Below are 18390 nucleotides of genomic sequence, written 5' to 3' on the forward strand. Positions count from 1 at the left end.
CTAGAGGATGGCAGCAGCAAGGAATGTCCTACTTCTGTTTTTCGTACAGGCAGAGACAAGCCACCAGAATCTCCTCTCCTGATTTAACAGTGAGGTTTGGGTAAATGTTTCGTACATAGCATTTTCTGGGAAGCGTATCTGTGAACTCACAGGCCGTTAGCTCAGGCTTTTGGCACATCACTCTTTCTCCTCTCTGTCAAAACTAGTACACACATAAATCCCAAGCCAGACAGAGGACAAAGGAATATCCTTCCCCGACCACATCAAACTCCTGCCTATGTTTCCTTTAGCCTACCAGTGCTTTGTGTCACCGTCTACGTGCCTGCCAAGAGATACACATTCCCTGCCATATACCAAAATACTCATATGTAATATCCAGCCAGCAGGCATATTTCCCTGAAGGTACAGATCTGCATTGCACTCACAGTCCCCATATAAATGTCCTATAAAAAATGCAATACAACTCTGTCCTTTTTCCTTCCCCATACCCACCCCTGAACGCACCAACATTTGCCTACAATATATATAAATGTGCCCTCTGCCTTATCCCCATCCCGTCACTCCGCAGTATCTAGATGGACAGACATGCTCTGTCCGTACGTCTCAAACGCATCATGCATACATCCCGTCATTCTTCACACTCCAACCACAGCTATTTCTCTCCTATGGCTCCAGGATTGAACTATTGTGTTGTCCATTTCCCAGCGACAAGAGGTCTAGTTACAGGGTTATTGATTGGTTTTCATGCAGACAGATGGATCTGCCTTTGGTCTCCCCACCAAAATCCACCTCTGTATGGGCTGATTGTCACTGCTCTGGGGATAAGATTTCACCAGGAGACCACCCTCCATGCAAACATCCTTCACCCAGGCCACGGATGGTAATAAATGGAGTCAGACTGAGCCATAATAAAAGCAATTGAGTGGGTTACCTGTGCAGACGCGAGATTTATACCTCCTCATATTTGATGTGATTGTTTTATTGAGTTCTCAGTGCAGTTAGGATGCCGTTTATTTATTTATTTATATGCCTACTTATCAGGGAAGAGGGGGGAGGCTGTCGCAGTCTAGCCAGCATTCACCCTCAGTCTTGTCAGATAAGAGCCCAAAGAAGAGGGCTCTCCAGTTTTGCTCTGCCTTTTACCTAGACCTGGCTTTGGTGGGTGAGCCCTGACCGGATAGCTCATTCCTTTTAGCAGACAAAGATGTTTGTTTAATCCCTGAAACCTCGAGGACTGTCTGAATGATGAGCCTCATAGATGTTAAGGGGATGGTGTAAAGAAAGACACATGTATACGGTGAATTTCTAAAAGAATCTCTCAAAAGAAATTCCTATTTACGCTGTGCCTGTTTTGGACAATGGGCTGTGATCTACGCACAGAGCCTCTTTATGCTATTGCAATAGAAATAGGAAGCACCAGCATTGCTTCTGACTCTGTCATCACATGTGAGCATTCAGAAATATTAGCAGGTGCAAATTGATTGGAAATGAATATTTGTAAGTGCACTCTGAGGAGTTTGGAAACCAAGTGATTAGATTTGTGATTTTCAGCTGGGTAGATAGCCATATAAGTGCTACAAAATCAGCTCTCAGTTACTGGCGCTAGAGAAAATTGGAGGCTAACGCTGAATATCATACTGTCTAGTATTTCATCACAAGCCTAACGGTGTTTGTTGTTGGTTTTCCAGCTCCTCTAGTCAAGCGATAGCATGAGAATTTCAGTTCTCATTTAATAAGGGATGTTTCCAGGGCTTTCGGGAGCTTGAAAAAGGTCGTGTCGGCTCCCTGAAGACTCAAAGGACTGCATTGTTGAGGTGTTTTTAAATTCACTTAATGGGAGTCAGCTACCCAAATCCCTCTAAAATTTTGAAGTAAAAAAGAGAAAACAAGTAAAAGCAAACCCACATTGTATTACAGGCACTCATGATTTGTATGCCAATTGCACAATTTAGGGCTCTGCCTTAGCATTTTTAATCAGCTGGGACTGGTAAATATGTCCACGCATGTACAGGCTGCTCTAGATTAATTGCTATTACAGTGGAAAAATCCTCATTCCCATTAGCTCTCAGTTTATAGAACAATTGTTTGGGAGCGAAACTCAAACCTTTCTGACGCTTTCAGGAGTAGTAATCATTATCAGAGCCACCTACACACAGACGGGATTTCCTCAAGTCCTAGTTAGCTGCGCTGTTGTCAGGCCAGTGGTAAATGCTTCTGAAAGTCCCTGTCTGTCCATTTATAGAGACCTGTGACAAATCGGGATCCCTAAATATTTTGCTGATTGCAAGAAGTGAGCCTAAACTCCATTCGAATTTCAGCATGCCTTAATTAAAGACCATGGCCAGTTAATCAAAGTAAAGCCCAGCCTTATTCAACTGTTTTGAAGTCTTATCTTTTCATTCAAGTAATATGGAAATCTTTTGTTTGAATACGCTTCAGGATCAGAGACAGGTTTTCTGAGATACTTGATCGATGGCTGAAAACATGACTTTGTTTTGTATGCATCGTGTCATCGTATCATAAAGGGTCCAGCTGGCCTGCTAGAGCATTATCTATCTCTTTAGCCAACACAAGATTATTTCTTATTGTATGTTTGCTTGTGTTATTAATGCCACCTAGTTATATATATTCCAAGAAATTAGGAATTCCTGTGGGATGCAATTCCACAACTTAATGGACCTCCATATCAGGAGGTGCCTTCTGCTACCACTTAAATGTTCCCTTTCTTATTTCCCTCCCTTCATTCCTGGCTACACTGCTTTGTTTAAGCGTGAATAATTCTTTTCCTGTTGGATGGACTGTGCCCTTCAGATGACTATATTGTTCTCACCACCTCTTCGTTGCTTGGCCAAGCCACTTATATTTTCTTCTCTTTTCTCCCAAAGTCAAATGAGTTTTTTCACATAATAGTGATTCTGGTAAATGAGGTTTAGCTCCATAAGGCTCATTCACCCAGCACTGAAATGCAGCTACCTCTATGACAGAATGCAGCAATCATTCACTAGATGCAAAAGCCTGAAAATGTTTAACTTCCAACAAAAATCAACCTTTCTGTACATGTATACAAAAAGAAAGGGTTGGGATTTTTAGATGATAAAGAGACTGTTGGGGTTCTGCGCTCTGAGGTTCCCAGAACAGGGAGCTCAAAACTTCCCAGTCACGGCCACTTCTACTCACAAACTGCCTCTGTTGAGCTAATATCTGCGTAATATGAAAACCAGAAAAAATGCGGCTAGCTTATTGTAGTTACCACCATACAACCTTCCAGTGGCCAGATATGAGGAATAAGACAAAGAGAAACGCTGTGAGCATTCATTTACTCTTTCAGCTGCAGTAACATTGTCTGTAACCTCTGCTTTATGAGCCTGTCCTTTATTTGCAATGATGAAAAGAAGATAATACCAGGTTTGTGTCTGATGGAAAAGAATCTGAATTTAAAGGAGTATATTCCTTGTAATGAAGCCCTGTGTGACCCAATTGCATTCATTGCTCAGCCAAAAGCAAGTGCTGGTAGAAGCCTTCTACCTTAAGAGCATGCCCTGATGCAGGAAATTGAATGGGGACCTTGCACTGAGTGTCAGCAAGACAAGAGGATCCCTGCTAGGATCCCGAGTTTCTTCCGCATGTACTAAGGGGTGCCAGGTTATGAGAGCTGGTAAATTATGCTGGGTGCTGTCGGACAAGGCTACTTCACCCTCGCTTTGCACCAACCCATTGCCAGTCAGAGGCTAAGCCAGTTTACGGGGCCAGTCTAATCCTTGGCCTCTCTGTTGGCTAAATGGACATGTGGCTACTAAATATTGATGGTAGTGATAGGTTTGTGTGACACATGCACTTGCTGGTCATACACTATGCAATTTTCCTAGTTTTCACTGCAGACCATGCAGCTGTCACTGGTTTTGGTCAGTATGAACAAGCTGCCATTAGAGATACTGTTTTCCTAGAGTGCCACGCTACTTCGGTGGGAAGGACAGGGAGAGATACCCAGTGACTTTGGCTGTGGTGTCCTTTGGGGAAACTCTCAAGCTAGGCTAGCGAGAGTGACTCAGAAAGCTCTGTTTGCATAACATTGATTTCTTCCGCATATGACACAGAACATGCCCTAATATGCCTGCCTTGTTCCAGACTCGATTGTTTGTCTCGAGATGTTACGTTTACCTCAGCCGAGATTCTGTTCAATTCTCACTCCCTTGCGTGGGCAAAAGCCTCGGCTGATGTAAGACAACCCAGGTCCAGTTTTGAGCCTTTCCTTCTTAATGTGTTGAACTGCACGGGATTTTTTAACGAAAGATCGCACTGTGTTTTACAAAGGTAGCTAAATACTGTTATTTTCATTTTACAGGTGGTAAAGCAGCCTCATAAGGAGTCCATGTGACCCAACCAAGATCAGCCAGAAAGCTGACGGCAGAACTGGTAAGAGAAAGCTGATCTCCTAATGTGCTGTGCTGTGCTCCGAGCTACGGGCCTGCCCATGGCCATTGACATTGGCCACACGCTCAGTATTTCATTGCACAAGTATATTTCACTGGTTATTATAACCTGGATCAATGTGTGTATCTTTCCGTATGTGTTTTAAAAAAGCAGTCATTATTGGAGGCTTTAACTAGGAATCACTAGCCGACCATCAGATAATGTAACAAAAAATATCTCCCCAAACCAATCACATAACACTAAAAATTAACGTTTACTCAGTGCATAAGAGAAAACTGACAAAATACCGAACAGCTTGACCAAGATAGCGTATCCACTAAACTCTATTCTCTGCCATGACTTAGTAGCTAGATCTGCTCCTAGTAACCTAGGGTCCAAAGCATATCCAGAAGGCTGACTGAACTTCATAATTCTTTGGCTTTCGTGTTCCTTGAATAAGGACTAACAGAGAGTCCCTAGCCCTGAACCCAGCCTCAGGAGAGCAGAAATAGAGGGACAAATTGCAGGTAGGTGTCAGGGATTCATGTCGTTAAGAGAGGCAGAAAATAATGCTTAAACTACAATGTCTGTTGCATTGCTTGCTGCACAACCCTGAATGTACGCCCATGATCTGCCAGTCCTGTTCCCACTAAGGTACATTGTCTAATTTAAAAGACTTTTCAGGGATGATTATTATCCCATGAAACCTGTATTCTTAGGCTAACTGTACATGCTGCAAAACAAAGCAAAAATTCTCATTAATGTCTGCAGCCAAGTTCGTAGTTAGGAGGCCCCCGCAAGGTTTACGGCAGGGCGTATATGAATCCAGATGAAATACTCTAACCAGAGTGACCGAAGATAACTTGTTTGTAGTTATACGATAGATGGAAAAGTTCTCTTAGGAAGTAAGGTACTTGAGTGATTTGACGTAAGCATTAATTGCTTACCAAAGAATTACGAGCTTCTGTCACTTGCCAGCTTCTTAATTACATGCACCGTTCGTATGTGCGTGTTTACACAGATACATGTATATATATACGTGAGCATGTATACACAATGGGTTCATCATGTAGAGGAGCTAATGTGTGAAAAGGGAACAGGAGAGCTCCCGGTGTAGAGATGACTGCTCTGTCTTGATCCTGTCAGTTCTGGTGTGGTTTGCTTATTAACTAGCTTACTGTCTAGATTTTTTACCATAATTAAAGCAAAACTACCACACAGCAGAGGAGTATTTTTTTTCTGAATCTTGAGGGGGTCGTTAAGACATATTTTTTGCTGTAGTTCATATCTGGCCTTTTTCTGCATGAGTTTGATATGAACAGCTTTCTGATATGTCTCAATACTGAGTTACACATCGTCCCAAATGCATCCTGATATCGGCAGTGCAACACTGACAGATCAGTGCAATGTAGGCACATATAATTCATCTATCACCAAAAAATAATTAATGGAAAATAATTTTCTTAAAATGATTTAGGGAAACTGTAAAAGTGGAATTGAAATAGGACTGTTTTGTAGTCTTTCACCTGAAAGGCTGTTAATGCCAGGCTAGTACCCAGAAAGAAAGAAGATAAAATGTAATTAATGTATTTTCAGAAAATCTTGTAGTAACCTGAAGTACTTGTTTTCTGTATACAAAGAGATCTCCATTCTGAAGTGCAGTATTCACGGTCTATCTAGGGACCTAGATAACCACCTTTTTCTGTAAAGAGCCCGTTTGTATTCTCAAGATATTAAACAGCTCATGGATATAGCTCTAATGGTTCTGGACACTGGGCCACTGACATTTTTGCTTTGGAAACCCCACATTTTGAGAAAAAAAAATATATTTCGAGCAGGTTGGTTTTTAAAATTGTCAACTATCTGAAGTGGCTCAGAGAGCCGGAGTGTTGGACGAACTCTGGGCTGTGATCGTACAGCAGGTAAGGGGGATGCAAAGGAACGTGCTGTTACAAAGCATTTACCTAATTCTCTGCTTACTTGGACAATGGAAGAGTGAAAAAAATGTGTATTTGAATTCTGAGCTTAGTCCTCTCCTCGTGTTTTGTGAGCTGGAGTCACAAAGCCACTGGAGTGACAGAGCTCGCGCTACCTTCCGCGGCAGCAGGATCGGGCCCTCAGACGCTCGCTGTTTCCTATTCTGCTGCAATTTTTTCCCAGTTCTCTGACCTGCTCTTGCCTAGCACAGACCTGCAAGTTGTGCGACCTGTCTTGTTACGGGCTCACTTCTCACAGCTGTCGGAGCCCCATACAAAGGTGAACGATGTGAAGTTGGGTCCAAATTTTTTAAATGAACGGGGAAAGCTTTGATCGCACGAAGTCAAAACGTTCTTGCGCCTTGGTGCATACACACTCAAATGCCATCACAGTAAGAATCAAATATGGTGGGTCACAGCTGAGCCTCTCTAATACAATAACACTTAGCAGTTACAAAGCCCTTGTCCTTCTCAAAGCATTTTATAAACGCAATCCAGCTGACATCTGTTCCCACATCCTGAGATGGTTCAATCTTCATTCCCTGGCTGGGGAAACTGAGGTGTGAACCCCCCAAAGCCCCGACGCAAACTGGTAGCAAAACCGAGAGCAAAATCTGTCCCCGGCCTTCTCCCCGGGACACCGTGAAGCACTGCAAGGTGCCAGGGCCGGCAGGCATGGGGCTGTGGCTTTGGTGACATGGGGATACTGACATCCCCTGCACCAGCACCAGCCTCTGCGATCCTCTGGTCCACGTCTGCCATGCCTCCAAAGACCCTGGAGCCCTTCCTCTGGACTTGTGTACCACTAGCTTAATTCCTCCCAGGGAGAGCTGGCTGTCCTTCCGCAGCTGCCTTTGTAAGGTGTCTGAATGTCAAACTGTTATTATTTCAATACCTGACTGCGAGAGTAACAGAGACCTGGAGGTTTTTTAGGAGGGTGTATAATTAGCCGATCAGTATTATGTTACCCTGTTCATAACTTAATAACCATTTTAATACAGATGGCACACACAGGGATAATTTCCTAGGGTAGCCTAGCAGTATATTACAGAGACAGTGTGTCTGAGGGAATCTTCCTTAGCCAAGGTACATTCCACCAGCTAATTCTACCTGCTGTTTTCAAGATGATTTGGGATAATTCCATATCATTTGCAAAATATTAAAACCCATTTATATAGGATGCCAGATTTAGAAATACACAGCCTGAGTTATTAGACATATTTTGATAAATCTGCCATGTAAAGCGCAAGACAAAAAATACCACTGTGTTTTCCCTGCTGTTTATTTTTTTGCTTCCCTTGCTATAAATACACCAGGTATTAAAAAGATCTGGCTAAACTTGCCGTATATCAAGAGGACCGATATACTGACTTGGGCGATTTTGTCTATGCCGGCACTGCAGAAGTCTGCTTGCATATTTACGCACAGCCTGTGTACATTTATTTGGACGGGGAGCTCTGTATATTTGGGACTGCATGCAGAATTTCGCGGATTCTTACTCTTACTCTGTCGGTGCGGTACTTTGTGCCTGCATAGGCACCCTTGGCAAACATTGCTGTGTTCCTAGGGACTGCGGGCGCGGGCGAGGTGCGTGCAGCCGCGTCGCACGGCGGCAGCGCGGTGACTCAGTGTGCGGGGCAGTGTCCTGCGTGTCACCAAGGTGTGAGGACCCGCAGCCTGGGGTGGACGGATGGCTGTGCGGGGTTTGTACAGCCCGCGGGATGCGCGCTGGGCTAACGCTCCTCTACCCGCATCACCGGCCTTTCCCCCCCGATCTGCCACTGTTTGCCCGTCGTGCGGTTCCTTCCCACACCCCGAGGCCCTCCACCGACAGAAGCCGTTCCCCAGCGGCTGGGGGAGGAGGAGGAGAAGGGAAGACCCCGCCAGCGCCCGGCCGCGGAGCGGGGAGCCCGGCCCGGGGACAGCCTCCGGCGGCCGAGGCTGCGGGCAGGGGCTGGCTTCTGCTCGGAGCCTCGGCGCCTGGCGGGGCTGCTGGCGGCTCCCCCGGGGGCACGGAGGTAAAACCGTCCAGACGCCCCCGGGGCTTGCACACAGACCGAGCCCCGCACCCCGGCCGGCTCCCGGTCCCGGTCCCGGTGCCTGCAGGCTCGCCCTTACCTGTTTATGGAGGAGACGCTGGGGACCGTGTCGTTGTCGCAGATGCCCTCGGCCAGTAGTCTGTCCCGGATCTCCCAGGCGAACATGGTCGGGTTCTGTCTCTTGTACTCGGCGATTTTATCCACTACTTTGGGGGTCGCTACTTTGGGTTTGGAGCCGCCAATCACTCCGGGCTTGATGCTCCCCGTCTCGTAATACCTGCCGCGCCAGAGCACGACGCTCGGTCAGTGCCCGGCCGGGCCCCCCGCCGCCCCCAGAGCCCCCTGCCCCGGCGCGACCGCGGCCCCGCGACCTCCCCCCGGCAACCGCCCCCCGCCTTTGGGCTGCCGCTGGGGGCACCGAGGGGCTATACCGGGCTGTACTGGGTTGTACTGGACTCTACGGGGCTGTACCGGGCTGCGGCAGCCGCCGCTCCCGTGCAGTGCTCACCCCCCAGGTTTTTTCCTTTCCCTTTGGGTGCGTGTTGGCTGGTGTTTGGGGGAGCGCTGCGCTCCTGCTGCCTTCCCCAAGGGCGCTTCTTTCGGGCCCGAGCAGCGGCAAGCCTCGCCGCGCTGCGGCCCGCCGGGGCCAAGCCCACCGACCCCGGGGCCGGGTCGGGCGGCCTCGGAGGGGCCGGGGGGCGCGGGCAGAGCCGGGCAGAGCCGTGCAGAGCCGTGCTGGCGGTTCCCCAGCGGGCTCCCGGCCCCCCGGCGGCCCTGGCACGTCCTTCGCGAAGGGCACGGCGGCGGCAGGCAGCCCGCCCACCGGCACCGCCGGCGCGGCCGCCGGGGATGCTTCGCACCGCATCTTTGTTTCTGGAGATTTATCTGTTTGCCCCGCTGTTTGTTTATTTACCGTGCATTTGCTAGGGCCGCCTACGGATTGTTGTGAGATGGGCTTTTTGTTGTTGTTGCTTTTTTTTTTTTTTTTTTTGATTTTTTTTTGGGGGGTGGGGAGGAGGAGGTCGTTCTCCTGTGGTGTTTTTCTTTTCTTTTCTTTTCTCCCCCTCCCTGGCCCTTCTCTCGCGAACCGATCCCTCCCCGCAGCTCCCGCACGCCGCCCGGCCGGCGGGGCAGCGCGTCCTGCCGCTGTGACGGGGGCGGTGGCGGGCAGGGGGCGGTGGGCAGCAGGGAGCGGGCATCGCCGCGGTGAGGGCCGGGGGGGCACAGAGCGGCGCAGCGCGGCGCCCGGAGGCACGCTGCCGCCCCAGGGGAGGGGAAGGAGCGGCCGCGGTCCGTTCCTTACCTGCCCAGGATCTTGCTGACACAACCGTGGCTGACCCGCAGCTGCCTGGAAATGTCACAGGGTCGCACCCCCTGGTGAGCCAGCTCCACTATCCTTTGTCTCACCACGTCAGGTAGGGGCCTGCCGTTCACAAACACCCCCCCGAGCTGGTTCACACCCCCGTGCCCTGCTGGGGAAAGAGAAAGAAAAAAAACACAACAACCCACGCACACCAGAAACACACCGTTAGTCGTGGGTTCTTTGCCACTCGGACTGCAAAATCTCCCGTCACTACAGATGGATTGGGGGTGATGGGTGAGGGGCTGGGGGGTCGAGACGTGGGGGAGAGACAGAAAAAGGAAAGGAGACGGGGAGGGAAAGAAAGAACAAGAGAGAGAAAGAGAACGAGAGAAAGAGAGGAAAGAGAGAGGGGGAAGAAAGAAAACGAGAAAGAAATGAAAGAAGGAAGGGAAGAGAAAGAAAGAGAGAGAGAGAGAGAAAGAAAAGGAAAAGAAAGAAAGAAGGAAAAAGAAAGAAAGAAAGAAAGAAAGAAAGAAAGAAAGAAAGAAAGAAAGAAAGAAAGAAAGAAAGAAAGAAAGAAAGAAAGAAAGAAAGAAAGAAAGAAAGAAAGAAAGAAAGAAAGAAAGAAAGAAAGAAAAAGGAAGAAAGGAAAACGGGGTGAGAATAAGATGAAGAAAGAAATAATTAGAAAGGACTAAGAGCGGTGGAGATGGCACAGAGGGGGAAGAAGCGTGAATTTCCCCGAGCCAGCTGGGGACCCCCCGCGCCCCGCCTGCCCCCGGCCGCCCGCACCTCTGCCCGCAGCGGCGGCTGCCCGAGGCCATTGTCGCGGGGCGAGGACGGAGCCGGTGCCGGCTGCGGCTCCTCTCGGAGTTGGGAAGCGAAACGCTCCCAGGTCCGGAGCCCAGCTGCTCGGCGGCCCCGGGCAGCCCCCGCTGCAGCCCCCTGCTTTCTACCCCTGCGCTTTTCCTCTCTCTTTGAGTTCGCTTTCCGCGATTTTCTCGCACATTGTCAATTCCAGCTCCTCGCGACCCCGCCCTCCCTCATCCCGCAGCAAGTCCCCTCCACAGCGCCTTGTCTCCGGTTATTTTGGGATGGGAGTTGAGTGGATTCGGACGGAAAAGGAGAGGGAGGAAGAAATGGAAGGGGAGAGGAGGAAAATATCGTGTGTCCCGCGCTCGGGCTTCGTTTACACGCAGACCCTCTCTCTGTCAGCTTTCGGTATTTAAAAGAAAAATCCGCCAGTAGAAAAAAAAAAAAAAGAAAAAAAAATCTTAACAGGGTCTCGCGGCTCCTTGTTTGTTTGTTTGTTTTATTTTTTTATTCTTTCTCTCTCTCTTTTTTTTTTCTTTTTTTTTTTTTTTTTTTCCCCGCGCAAATCTAAATCAGGGCGAATTTAAATTGCTCCGCTTTCCCCTATTTCTCCGTTCCCAGGCAAAAAAAAAACAAACCAAACCAAAACAAAAAAAAACAACAAACGCTCTCTCCCACCCGGGACTGCTTGGGCGCTTTTTTTCCGATTCGCCCTTCTCCCTTTCGAGAAACAACTTGGCGGGGAGGAGGAGGAACCGAGCGCGCACCTGCGGGGTGCGGGCAGGGGGAAAGCCCGGCGGAGCTGGGCGCCGCGCACCGGAGCCGCCGCCCGCTGCCGGTGCGGGAACCGCTGCGGGTGCGGCCCCGCTCGCTCGGTGCCCGCTCCCCGGCGGCTGGCAGGCGGAGATAGAGCTGTGCAGAGCACGCCGCCTCCGAGCCGGCCTCTCGCACAGCCCCAGCCTCCTTCCCCGCGGAGAGATCTTAGTTCGTCGCGCGGTTTGCTGAAAAATGATCTGTTTGTATTTTCGCTGAGGGTTTTTTTTTTCTTTCTTTCCTATTTTTTTTTCCTCCCCTGCTTTTGACACTGACTTATTGGCTCTGAACTTAGTGGAAACTCTCATTGCCCTGCGATCGATCCAAGTCCTTTCGCACAAATAGAGTTTTTTCCATCTCCCCCCTCCCCGGTCAGGATCACCCCCACCTCCCTGCCACCGAGCCAGGGGCTCCCGTCCCTTCCCCTTGCCCGAGGAGCTGAGGTGTCGCTGCTCTCTTTTGTTGCTCATTCGTAAAAGATATTTAGGGCTTCGGAGGGGAGGGGGCACGCTTGTCTTCCTCCACCAAAACCTGCGGGTGCGTGTTGCTCTGTGTTTTCTTCGTTTGTGCAGAGCCCCCTCTGCACATGTTGCCTCTAAAGTTACAAGACAGCAATTTCTTCGGCAACTCCGCGATAAATAATTCAGAGCACCTTTTATAACTCGCATTACAAAGTATTAAAAGGCAACAGATGCAAAAAAAAAAGATTAAAAATTAATAATTTAAATTATCGCACCCCAGCTATTTTTTTTTTTTTTCACGAGACTTGGGTTTGCTCCACACGGTCCTTTCCTAAGGTTATTTCCGTACGAGCAGGGGGATGTTTTGGGGCATTTATCCTCGTGGGGGTGCCGGGCTGTGTGTGTGCATCTGCCCGAGCAGCCGAGCTGCTTTCCTACCCATCGCGTTTGCTGCCTGTGCGCGCCTGCACCGGGAGCCCGCGCCCGAGCGTATTTTAATTGCTTGCCAATATCTAGGTCTGCCCAGCTAGAAATGCATTTTGGGGAACAAATCGAATGCCGATTAGTATTAGTAGGATTATTCGGAAGCCGAAATTGTTGCCGAATCTCGGTGGAGTTTGCAGAAATGAGCGTCTCGGTGGCGAGATGCCTCTCTCGGCTGCCTGCATATTCCAGCGCGTACCGAAGGCAGAATTACTGCCATCACTTCCGAGGGAAGGTCGCGCCCGAGAGAACTGAAAATAATGCCTAACGCGGGGGCCGTTTTCTGTTAGAGGTCCTCGAAAATTAAATCCTAAATTTTAAGCGGTGTGTGCTGGAAAGCATTAATTTCCGAGCAGGAAGGCAGTTACCTACATCCACGTTTGGGGATCTGATGGTAGCTTTCTATCTCTGCGCCTTCTTTCTCCTGGCAAAATCGTCATTTTTTAAACCGCAAACATTTCGATTTTAGACCTTTTCGGTTTGTTTTTATGCAGCGGGCAGGGCGTGTCCTCAAAAGTTTCGGTGTCAAAAGTTACAAATTGCTCTTAATTATTCATTTCCTGACTCGAGACGGTCCCAGGCTCGGCTCTATATTCCTATGTGCTCTTTAATTTAAAGCTCGGAATTATTTTCCCTCCGTGCGGTGAAATTAAAATCCCTGAAAATTCCTCGCTACTCTGCCTTCTCGCCTTCCTTCGTCCCCCTTTTTGGGAAGAAAGGTTTTCTAAAGTGAAAATACATCACGAAGCCACTTCCCTGGGCGCCAGGAATGCATTTTAAACGCACGCCGAGGAGCTGCTAAATAACCCGGGAGGGACCGTGACTTCTCGGGGAGCTCGGAAAACGCCCGATTTCCCGGCCCCGCCGCTGCCCTATTTTTCCCGCAGTCCAGGCTTGAAGCGAGCCCGGCCGGAGCGGAGCCCGGGGCAGCCCGGACCGACCCCGCCGTTCATCCGAAAGTGCCGGCCCCCCTCTCCGCCGCCGAAACCCGAAACGAGAGCAAATCCCGGCCGGCGGCGGGGCAAATTGTCAGCTCGCACACACGTAGGATTGCGGGAAGCCCTCGGCCCGCGGGGCCGGGGAAATCGAAAGGGTCGGAGCCGGGAGCTGGCAGGAGCCGGGGCAAAGCCTCGTCCTCCGAGGGGCGGCTCGGGCACTGCCCCCGCGGGCTCTGCTCGGGGCTCGCTCGCAGCCCGGGCCCGGGCCCGGCCCCGCGCCCTCCGCCGGGTGCCGGTGCCCGGTGTCGCCCCCCGGGCGGTGCGGGGATGGAGCCGGAGGAGGAACGGGGGGGAGGAACGGCCGGGGAAGGAGGGATGGAGGGATGAGGAGGACAGAGCGGCGGAAGGAGCCGGGCTCCAGTACTCACGGTGCATTGCTGAGAAGGGGTCTGCCTTGCAGTGCATATCCATGGGGAGGCAAAGGAAGGGGAAGAAATCGGCTGAAGCCGCCGTGTCGCCTCTAAAACTCAACTTCAAGACTTAGGGGAGAAAAAAAAATAAGAGGGGAAAAAAAAAAAACAAAAACGAAACGAACCAAAACAAATTTAAAAAAAGCAAACCAAAAAGGACACAGAGGGAGAGGAGAGAGGGGAGCGGCGGGGCGCGCTGCCCCCCTGCCCGGGGAGCGGGGAGCGAAGAACTTTCCGGGCCGGGAGGGCTGCGCCGGGGGCCGGGGCGGCCGAGTCAGCAGAGTCCGAGGGAGCGGGGGGCTGGCGGCGCCGGGGGGCAGGCGGCTGTCATGGCTGGGGGGGCCCGAGCATCCCCGGCGGCGGGGAGGGGGGCCGGGGCGAGGCGGCCGAAGGCGCGGGAGGACGCGGCTCTCCCTCCTCCTCCTCCTCTTCCTCCTCCTCCTCTTCCTCCCCGGGTCCGGGGCTAGCCGATGGAAGTTCAAAGCGGAGTAGCAATCCCCGGGAAAGCCGCGAGCGGCGGCGGCCGGCGCGCCCCCCTCGTGTCGGCCGGGCGGAGGATCCGGGCGCCCGGCGGACTTTTCGCCCGAGGTGGGAAGTGCTTGCGAGGAGCCGGGGCCGGAGACTGGAGCCTCCTCTCCCGGTGTGTGTCTCTCTAAAAGCCGCAGCGCCCTCAGCCCCCCGCCCGCCTCCCCGGAGATGGATGACTTGTCAGACAAAGGCAATAGATTCCGACACTCTCTGATTCGCCAGCGCGCCGAGCCGAGCGCGGCGAGGAGGGCCGGGCCGCCGCTCCGGCGCGGGGGGGCCGCCGCCGCCTCCGGGACGAGGGCGGCGGGGGCGGCCCGGCCGGCGCCGGAGGGCCCGGGAGGACGCGGAGCGGGCGGCGGGGCACGGCCGGCAGCAGGCACCGCGGTGCTCCCGGCCCGGCCCGGGAGGGTCCCGGCGCCTCCCGCCGCTCCGAGCCGCCGGCTGCCCGCTCCGCTCCGCTCCGCTCCGCCGGGGACTTGGCTCGGGCTGAGGCGGAGCGGGGGGAGCGGGTGCGCGGCGGGGCTGCCCTGGGGAGAGGCTGGGGCGGTGGGGAAAGAGGGGAGGGAAGGGAGAAGGGGAGAGGGAAGGGCCGGAGGGAGAGGAGAAGAGGGGGAAGAGAGAAGGAAGGGGAGAAGGAGAGAAGGGAAGAAAGAAAGGAGGGAAAGGGAAAGACGGAAAGACAAAGAAAAGGAAGGAAGAAAGACAAGGAAAGAAGAAGAAGGAAGAAGGAAAGAAAGAGAAAGAAAGAGAACGGAAAGAGAAAGAAAAAGAACGAAATAGAGAAAGAGAAATAGAGAAAGAAAGAGAGAGAAAGAGAGAAAGAGAAAGAGAGAAAGAGAGAAAGAGAGAAAGAAAGAAAGAAAGAAAGAAAGAAAAAGAAAACAAGGAAAGAGAAAAGGAAAGACCTCTTTGCACATATTTGAACCAATAGATTGGGCCCATTGCTGTTATTGCAAAGTTTCGTCGTGTGCGTTTGGGAAAATAAAAGCAAATTCAACCTCCCACTCTCCAGATGTCTGATTTTTTTTTTCTTTTCTTTCCTTATTTTTTCTTATGCTAGAGAATCTAAGAATTATTTCACTAGCCGATCTGCAGCTAAAAAAGACGTGCCTTTGACCCAGCAAGCAACAGAGAGCAAGGAGGAAACGCCTTCTTAGGCTGATAACCAGAGTTGGAAGGGGAAGGTAGAAATTGCTGTGGGCTGAATTCTGGTTTTCAGGCTGCGACTTTATCATCACCTGAAATACGCTTTCTTCTTCTCTTTTCCTCCTTCCTCCTTCCCCATCCCTCCGCTTATCTGCCACGAAACAGTCCCTTTGTTTTCTAAACGGTTTAAGTAAGGAATCTCCGAGAGATCTTTATGAAATATTTTCCACTGTCTCATAAATCATTTTGGCACTTCAGCTGATGTTTTATCTTTCTCTCCCCCCACTCCCGTCTCTCTTTCCCTCGCGTGAAAAAAAAAAAAAAAAAAAAAGGCTGATTTGAGAAAAAAATAAATGTTTGACAGTGGCTGCGGTTCCCCGTGCGGGAGGGAGGCAGCGGTCTCCTCCCTGCCCCGCGCTGCGCTGCGCGGGGACGCGGCGGGGCCGCACGGACCCAGGCACGGGACCGGGACCGGGACCAGGACCGAGCCGGCTGGGGCCGGGAGAGCCCCCCCGGGACGGGCACCGGCACCGGCACCGGCACGGGCACGGGCAAGGGGCCGCCGACCCCGGGGCGGCGCAGCGGCGGCGGGGTGCCGGGCACCGGCGCGGGGAGCGGCCGCCGGGAGCCCCGCACAGCCCGGGGGTGCCGCTGTGCGCCCGGCCCGGCCCGGCCCTGCCCCCAACACCGGCTCGGGCCCTCCCCCCTCTTCCCTTCCCGTCTCGTCCCTTCCCCTCCCCTGCCGCCCCCCGGCCCCGGTGGCGGAGGGCAGGGCCGGGCCGGGCCGGGCGCAGGTGCGGGGCAGCGCCGCTCGGCGCCGCCGCCTGCAGATGGCGCCCGCCGGTCGCTTGGCGGCCCCGGGGAAACTTCGGCGGCGGCGGCGGAGCCGGCCCCGGGCCCGCACCTGCCGGCCGGCCGCGGGCACGGCGGGGGCTGCCCCGCTCCCCGGCGGGGTGCCCCTTCCCTCCTCCGCCGCCCGCAGCGGGTCGCTTCTCCTCGGCCGCCGCCTGCCCCCCGGGCGGTCACCGCCACCCTCGGGAGCTGGCCCCAGCCTCCCGGAGCCTTCCCGTCCTTCCCGGGGGGAACGGCCCTGTGATGGGACGGGGTGGGGGGGCAGGCCGGTGGCTCGGGGATTTCTTCCCGAGATTTATTTTTTTTTTTTTTTTTTCCGTCGCTTTATCGTTTCCCATCGCCGACTCAGTGAGGATAAAAGCGGGAGTGAGAGACTCGAGGAGAAACGCACAACGGGAGTGCGCGGCCAAGAGCGGCTGGGGTCCCACGGTGCGGGGAGAGCTGGGGTACGTGGGGCCGAGCTGGGCAAGTGGGGAGCGTTTCTCGTGGAGGGAAGGAAGAAGAGACAGGGAGAGAAGAGAAGAGAAGAGAAGAGAAGAGAAGAGAAGAGAAGAGAAGAGAAGAGAAGAGAAGAGAAGAGAAGAGAAGAGAAGAGAAGAGAAGAGAAGAGAAGAGAAGAGAAGAGAAGAGAAGAGAAGAGAAGAGAAGAGAAGAGAAGAGAAGAGAGAAGATGAGATAGAAGAAAAGAAAAGAAAAGAAAAGAAAAGAAAAGAAAAGAAAAGAAAAGAAAAGAAAAGAAAAGAAAAGAAAAGAAAAGAAAAAAGGAAATAGAAGGGAAAATCCCCCCGCTTGCTGCCCCCTTCCCTCACCACAGGATCACCCGGTGCCCCTTCCCAGCCGGCAGCACTGCTCTGTCACCACCCGACCCCACCGGGCAGCCCCTGCCCGCCCCGGCCCCGCCGCCAGGCCCAGGCCAGCGCCTCGGCCCCGGGCAGCTCCTGGAGCCGGTCCCTTTCAGCAGCACTGCTGCTTGCCTCCCGCCCCACTTCCAGGGAGCCTTCCCGTCTCCGTTTTATCCTTTTTTCTTTTCTTTTCTTTTCTTTTCTTTTCTTTTCTTTTCTTTTCTTTTCTTTTCTTTTCTTTTCTTTTCTTTTCTTTTCTTTTCTTTTCTTTTCTTTTCTTTTCTTTTCTTTTCTTTTCTTTTTTCTTTTCTTTTCTTTCTTCTATCTCCTTTTCTCTTCTTTTCTCTTCCCTTTTTATTTTCTCTTTTCCTTTTATTTTCTTCTCCCTCTTTCTCAAAGAGGATCTGAGGCTCTCCCCCTTCCCTAACCCAGCCCCCCCAAGCTACAAACATTTACACTTCAAAAGAGGCACCCGCCTCTCTGCGGAAATTTCAAGAAAAATAAACTTTTGGGGGGAGTCTCGGCGATAGCCATCTTTCGGTCTGCTTCGTTAGCCGGCTCGCTCCAGCTGATGAAGCCCAAATCTTCCCCGTGCCTCCTCTCGCCCAGCCCGGCCATCAACACACATCACCCAAGGCCTCCAGCCCTCCGAAGCATTTTCCCTCCCTGATCGGCCTCCACCCGGGGAAGGGAGCCCGGCTCCCGTCCGAGGGCGAAGGCCGGCATCGCAAGGCGGGACGAGGAATTTAGGGGCGAAATCCGGGCCCGCAGAGAAACTGCTGGGGCTGCACCGGGCGCTGGGCACCCGCGGCCCCATGCCACCGGCCCGGCGTGTGGCGGCGGGCAGGGCCGGCAGCTCCCCGGTTCCTGCGGCTGTAAAACCTCGAGGTGCTGCTAACTCCGCGGCTCAACAATTCGCCTTTCTTTCCCCCCCCCCCATGCCAACTATGCGAGCGATTTCAGCCTAAACACTGCTACTTGGAGGCGGTTTAGCTCCGCCGTGGTACTCCCCGGCACTATATATAGGCGAGTTTAGAAGATAAATCTGCGCTCAGCATCCGTGGATGTGGTTCTGACCCGTGACAACTAATTTAGCCTCGCGTGGGAAAATCAGAGGCTAAATCCCTGGCTGTGAAAGACAAAAACAAAACAAAACAAACAGGGACGTGAGTTTTTAAGGCCAGGGGGCTGCGAGGAGGGCGCTTTGCTGCACCCTTCCCGGCTGAGCCCCGGGGCCAGCTCCCGGGGCCGCGGGCTGCGGGGCTCGGCGCCTGCGAGCACATCCTGGGGGGGGCCGGGAGGGGATGGGAGAAAAA

The 18390-nt window shown here is 52.5% G+C and overlaps 1 protein-coding gene and 1 long non-coding RNA gene across 11 annotated transcripts in view; one reads left to right on the forward strand and one right to left on the reverse strand.

Moving 5' to 3' along the window:
• Positions 1–18390, forward strand: part of LOC311439851 — a 314933-nt gene that overhangs the window by 172361 nt on the left and 124182 nt on the right. For both annotated transcript variants that reach the window (XR_014695042.1, XR_014695043.1), the window contains one exon: positions 4343–4413. This is a non-coding gene — a long non-coding RNA (uncharacterized lncRNA). The remainder of the gene's footprint in view (positions 1–4342; positions 4414–18390) is intronic.
• The window catches only part of PAX2 (paired box 2), a 94994-nt gene that overhangs the window by 69611 nt on the left and 6993 nt on the right, over positions 1–18390 (reverse strand). For 5 of the 9 annotated variants that reach the window (XM_084526053.1, XM_084526054.1, XM_084526055.1 and 2 more), the window contains exons 3-5: positions 13665–13775; positions 9729–9897; positions 8505–8702 (exon numbers count right to left, since the gene is read on the reverse strand). In XM_084526053.1, the coding sequence (XP_084382179.1) occupies positions 8505–8702; positions 9729–9897; positions 13665–13775 (478 nt within the window). Of the gene's footprint in view, positions 1–8504; positions 8703–9728; positions 9898–13664; positions 14294–18390 lie in introns of those variants that run through there. The other 4 variants (XM_084526052.1, XM_084526056.1, XM_084526049.1 and 1 more) reach the window with 3 other exon arrangements.

Source organism: Aythya ferina, assembly GCF_964211825.1.
Source record: "Aythya ferina genome assembly, chromosome: 7".
NCBI lineage: Eukaryota > Metazoa > Chordata > Aves > Anseriformes > Anatidae > Aythya > Aythya ferina.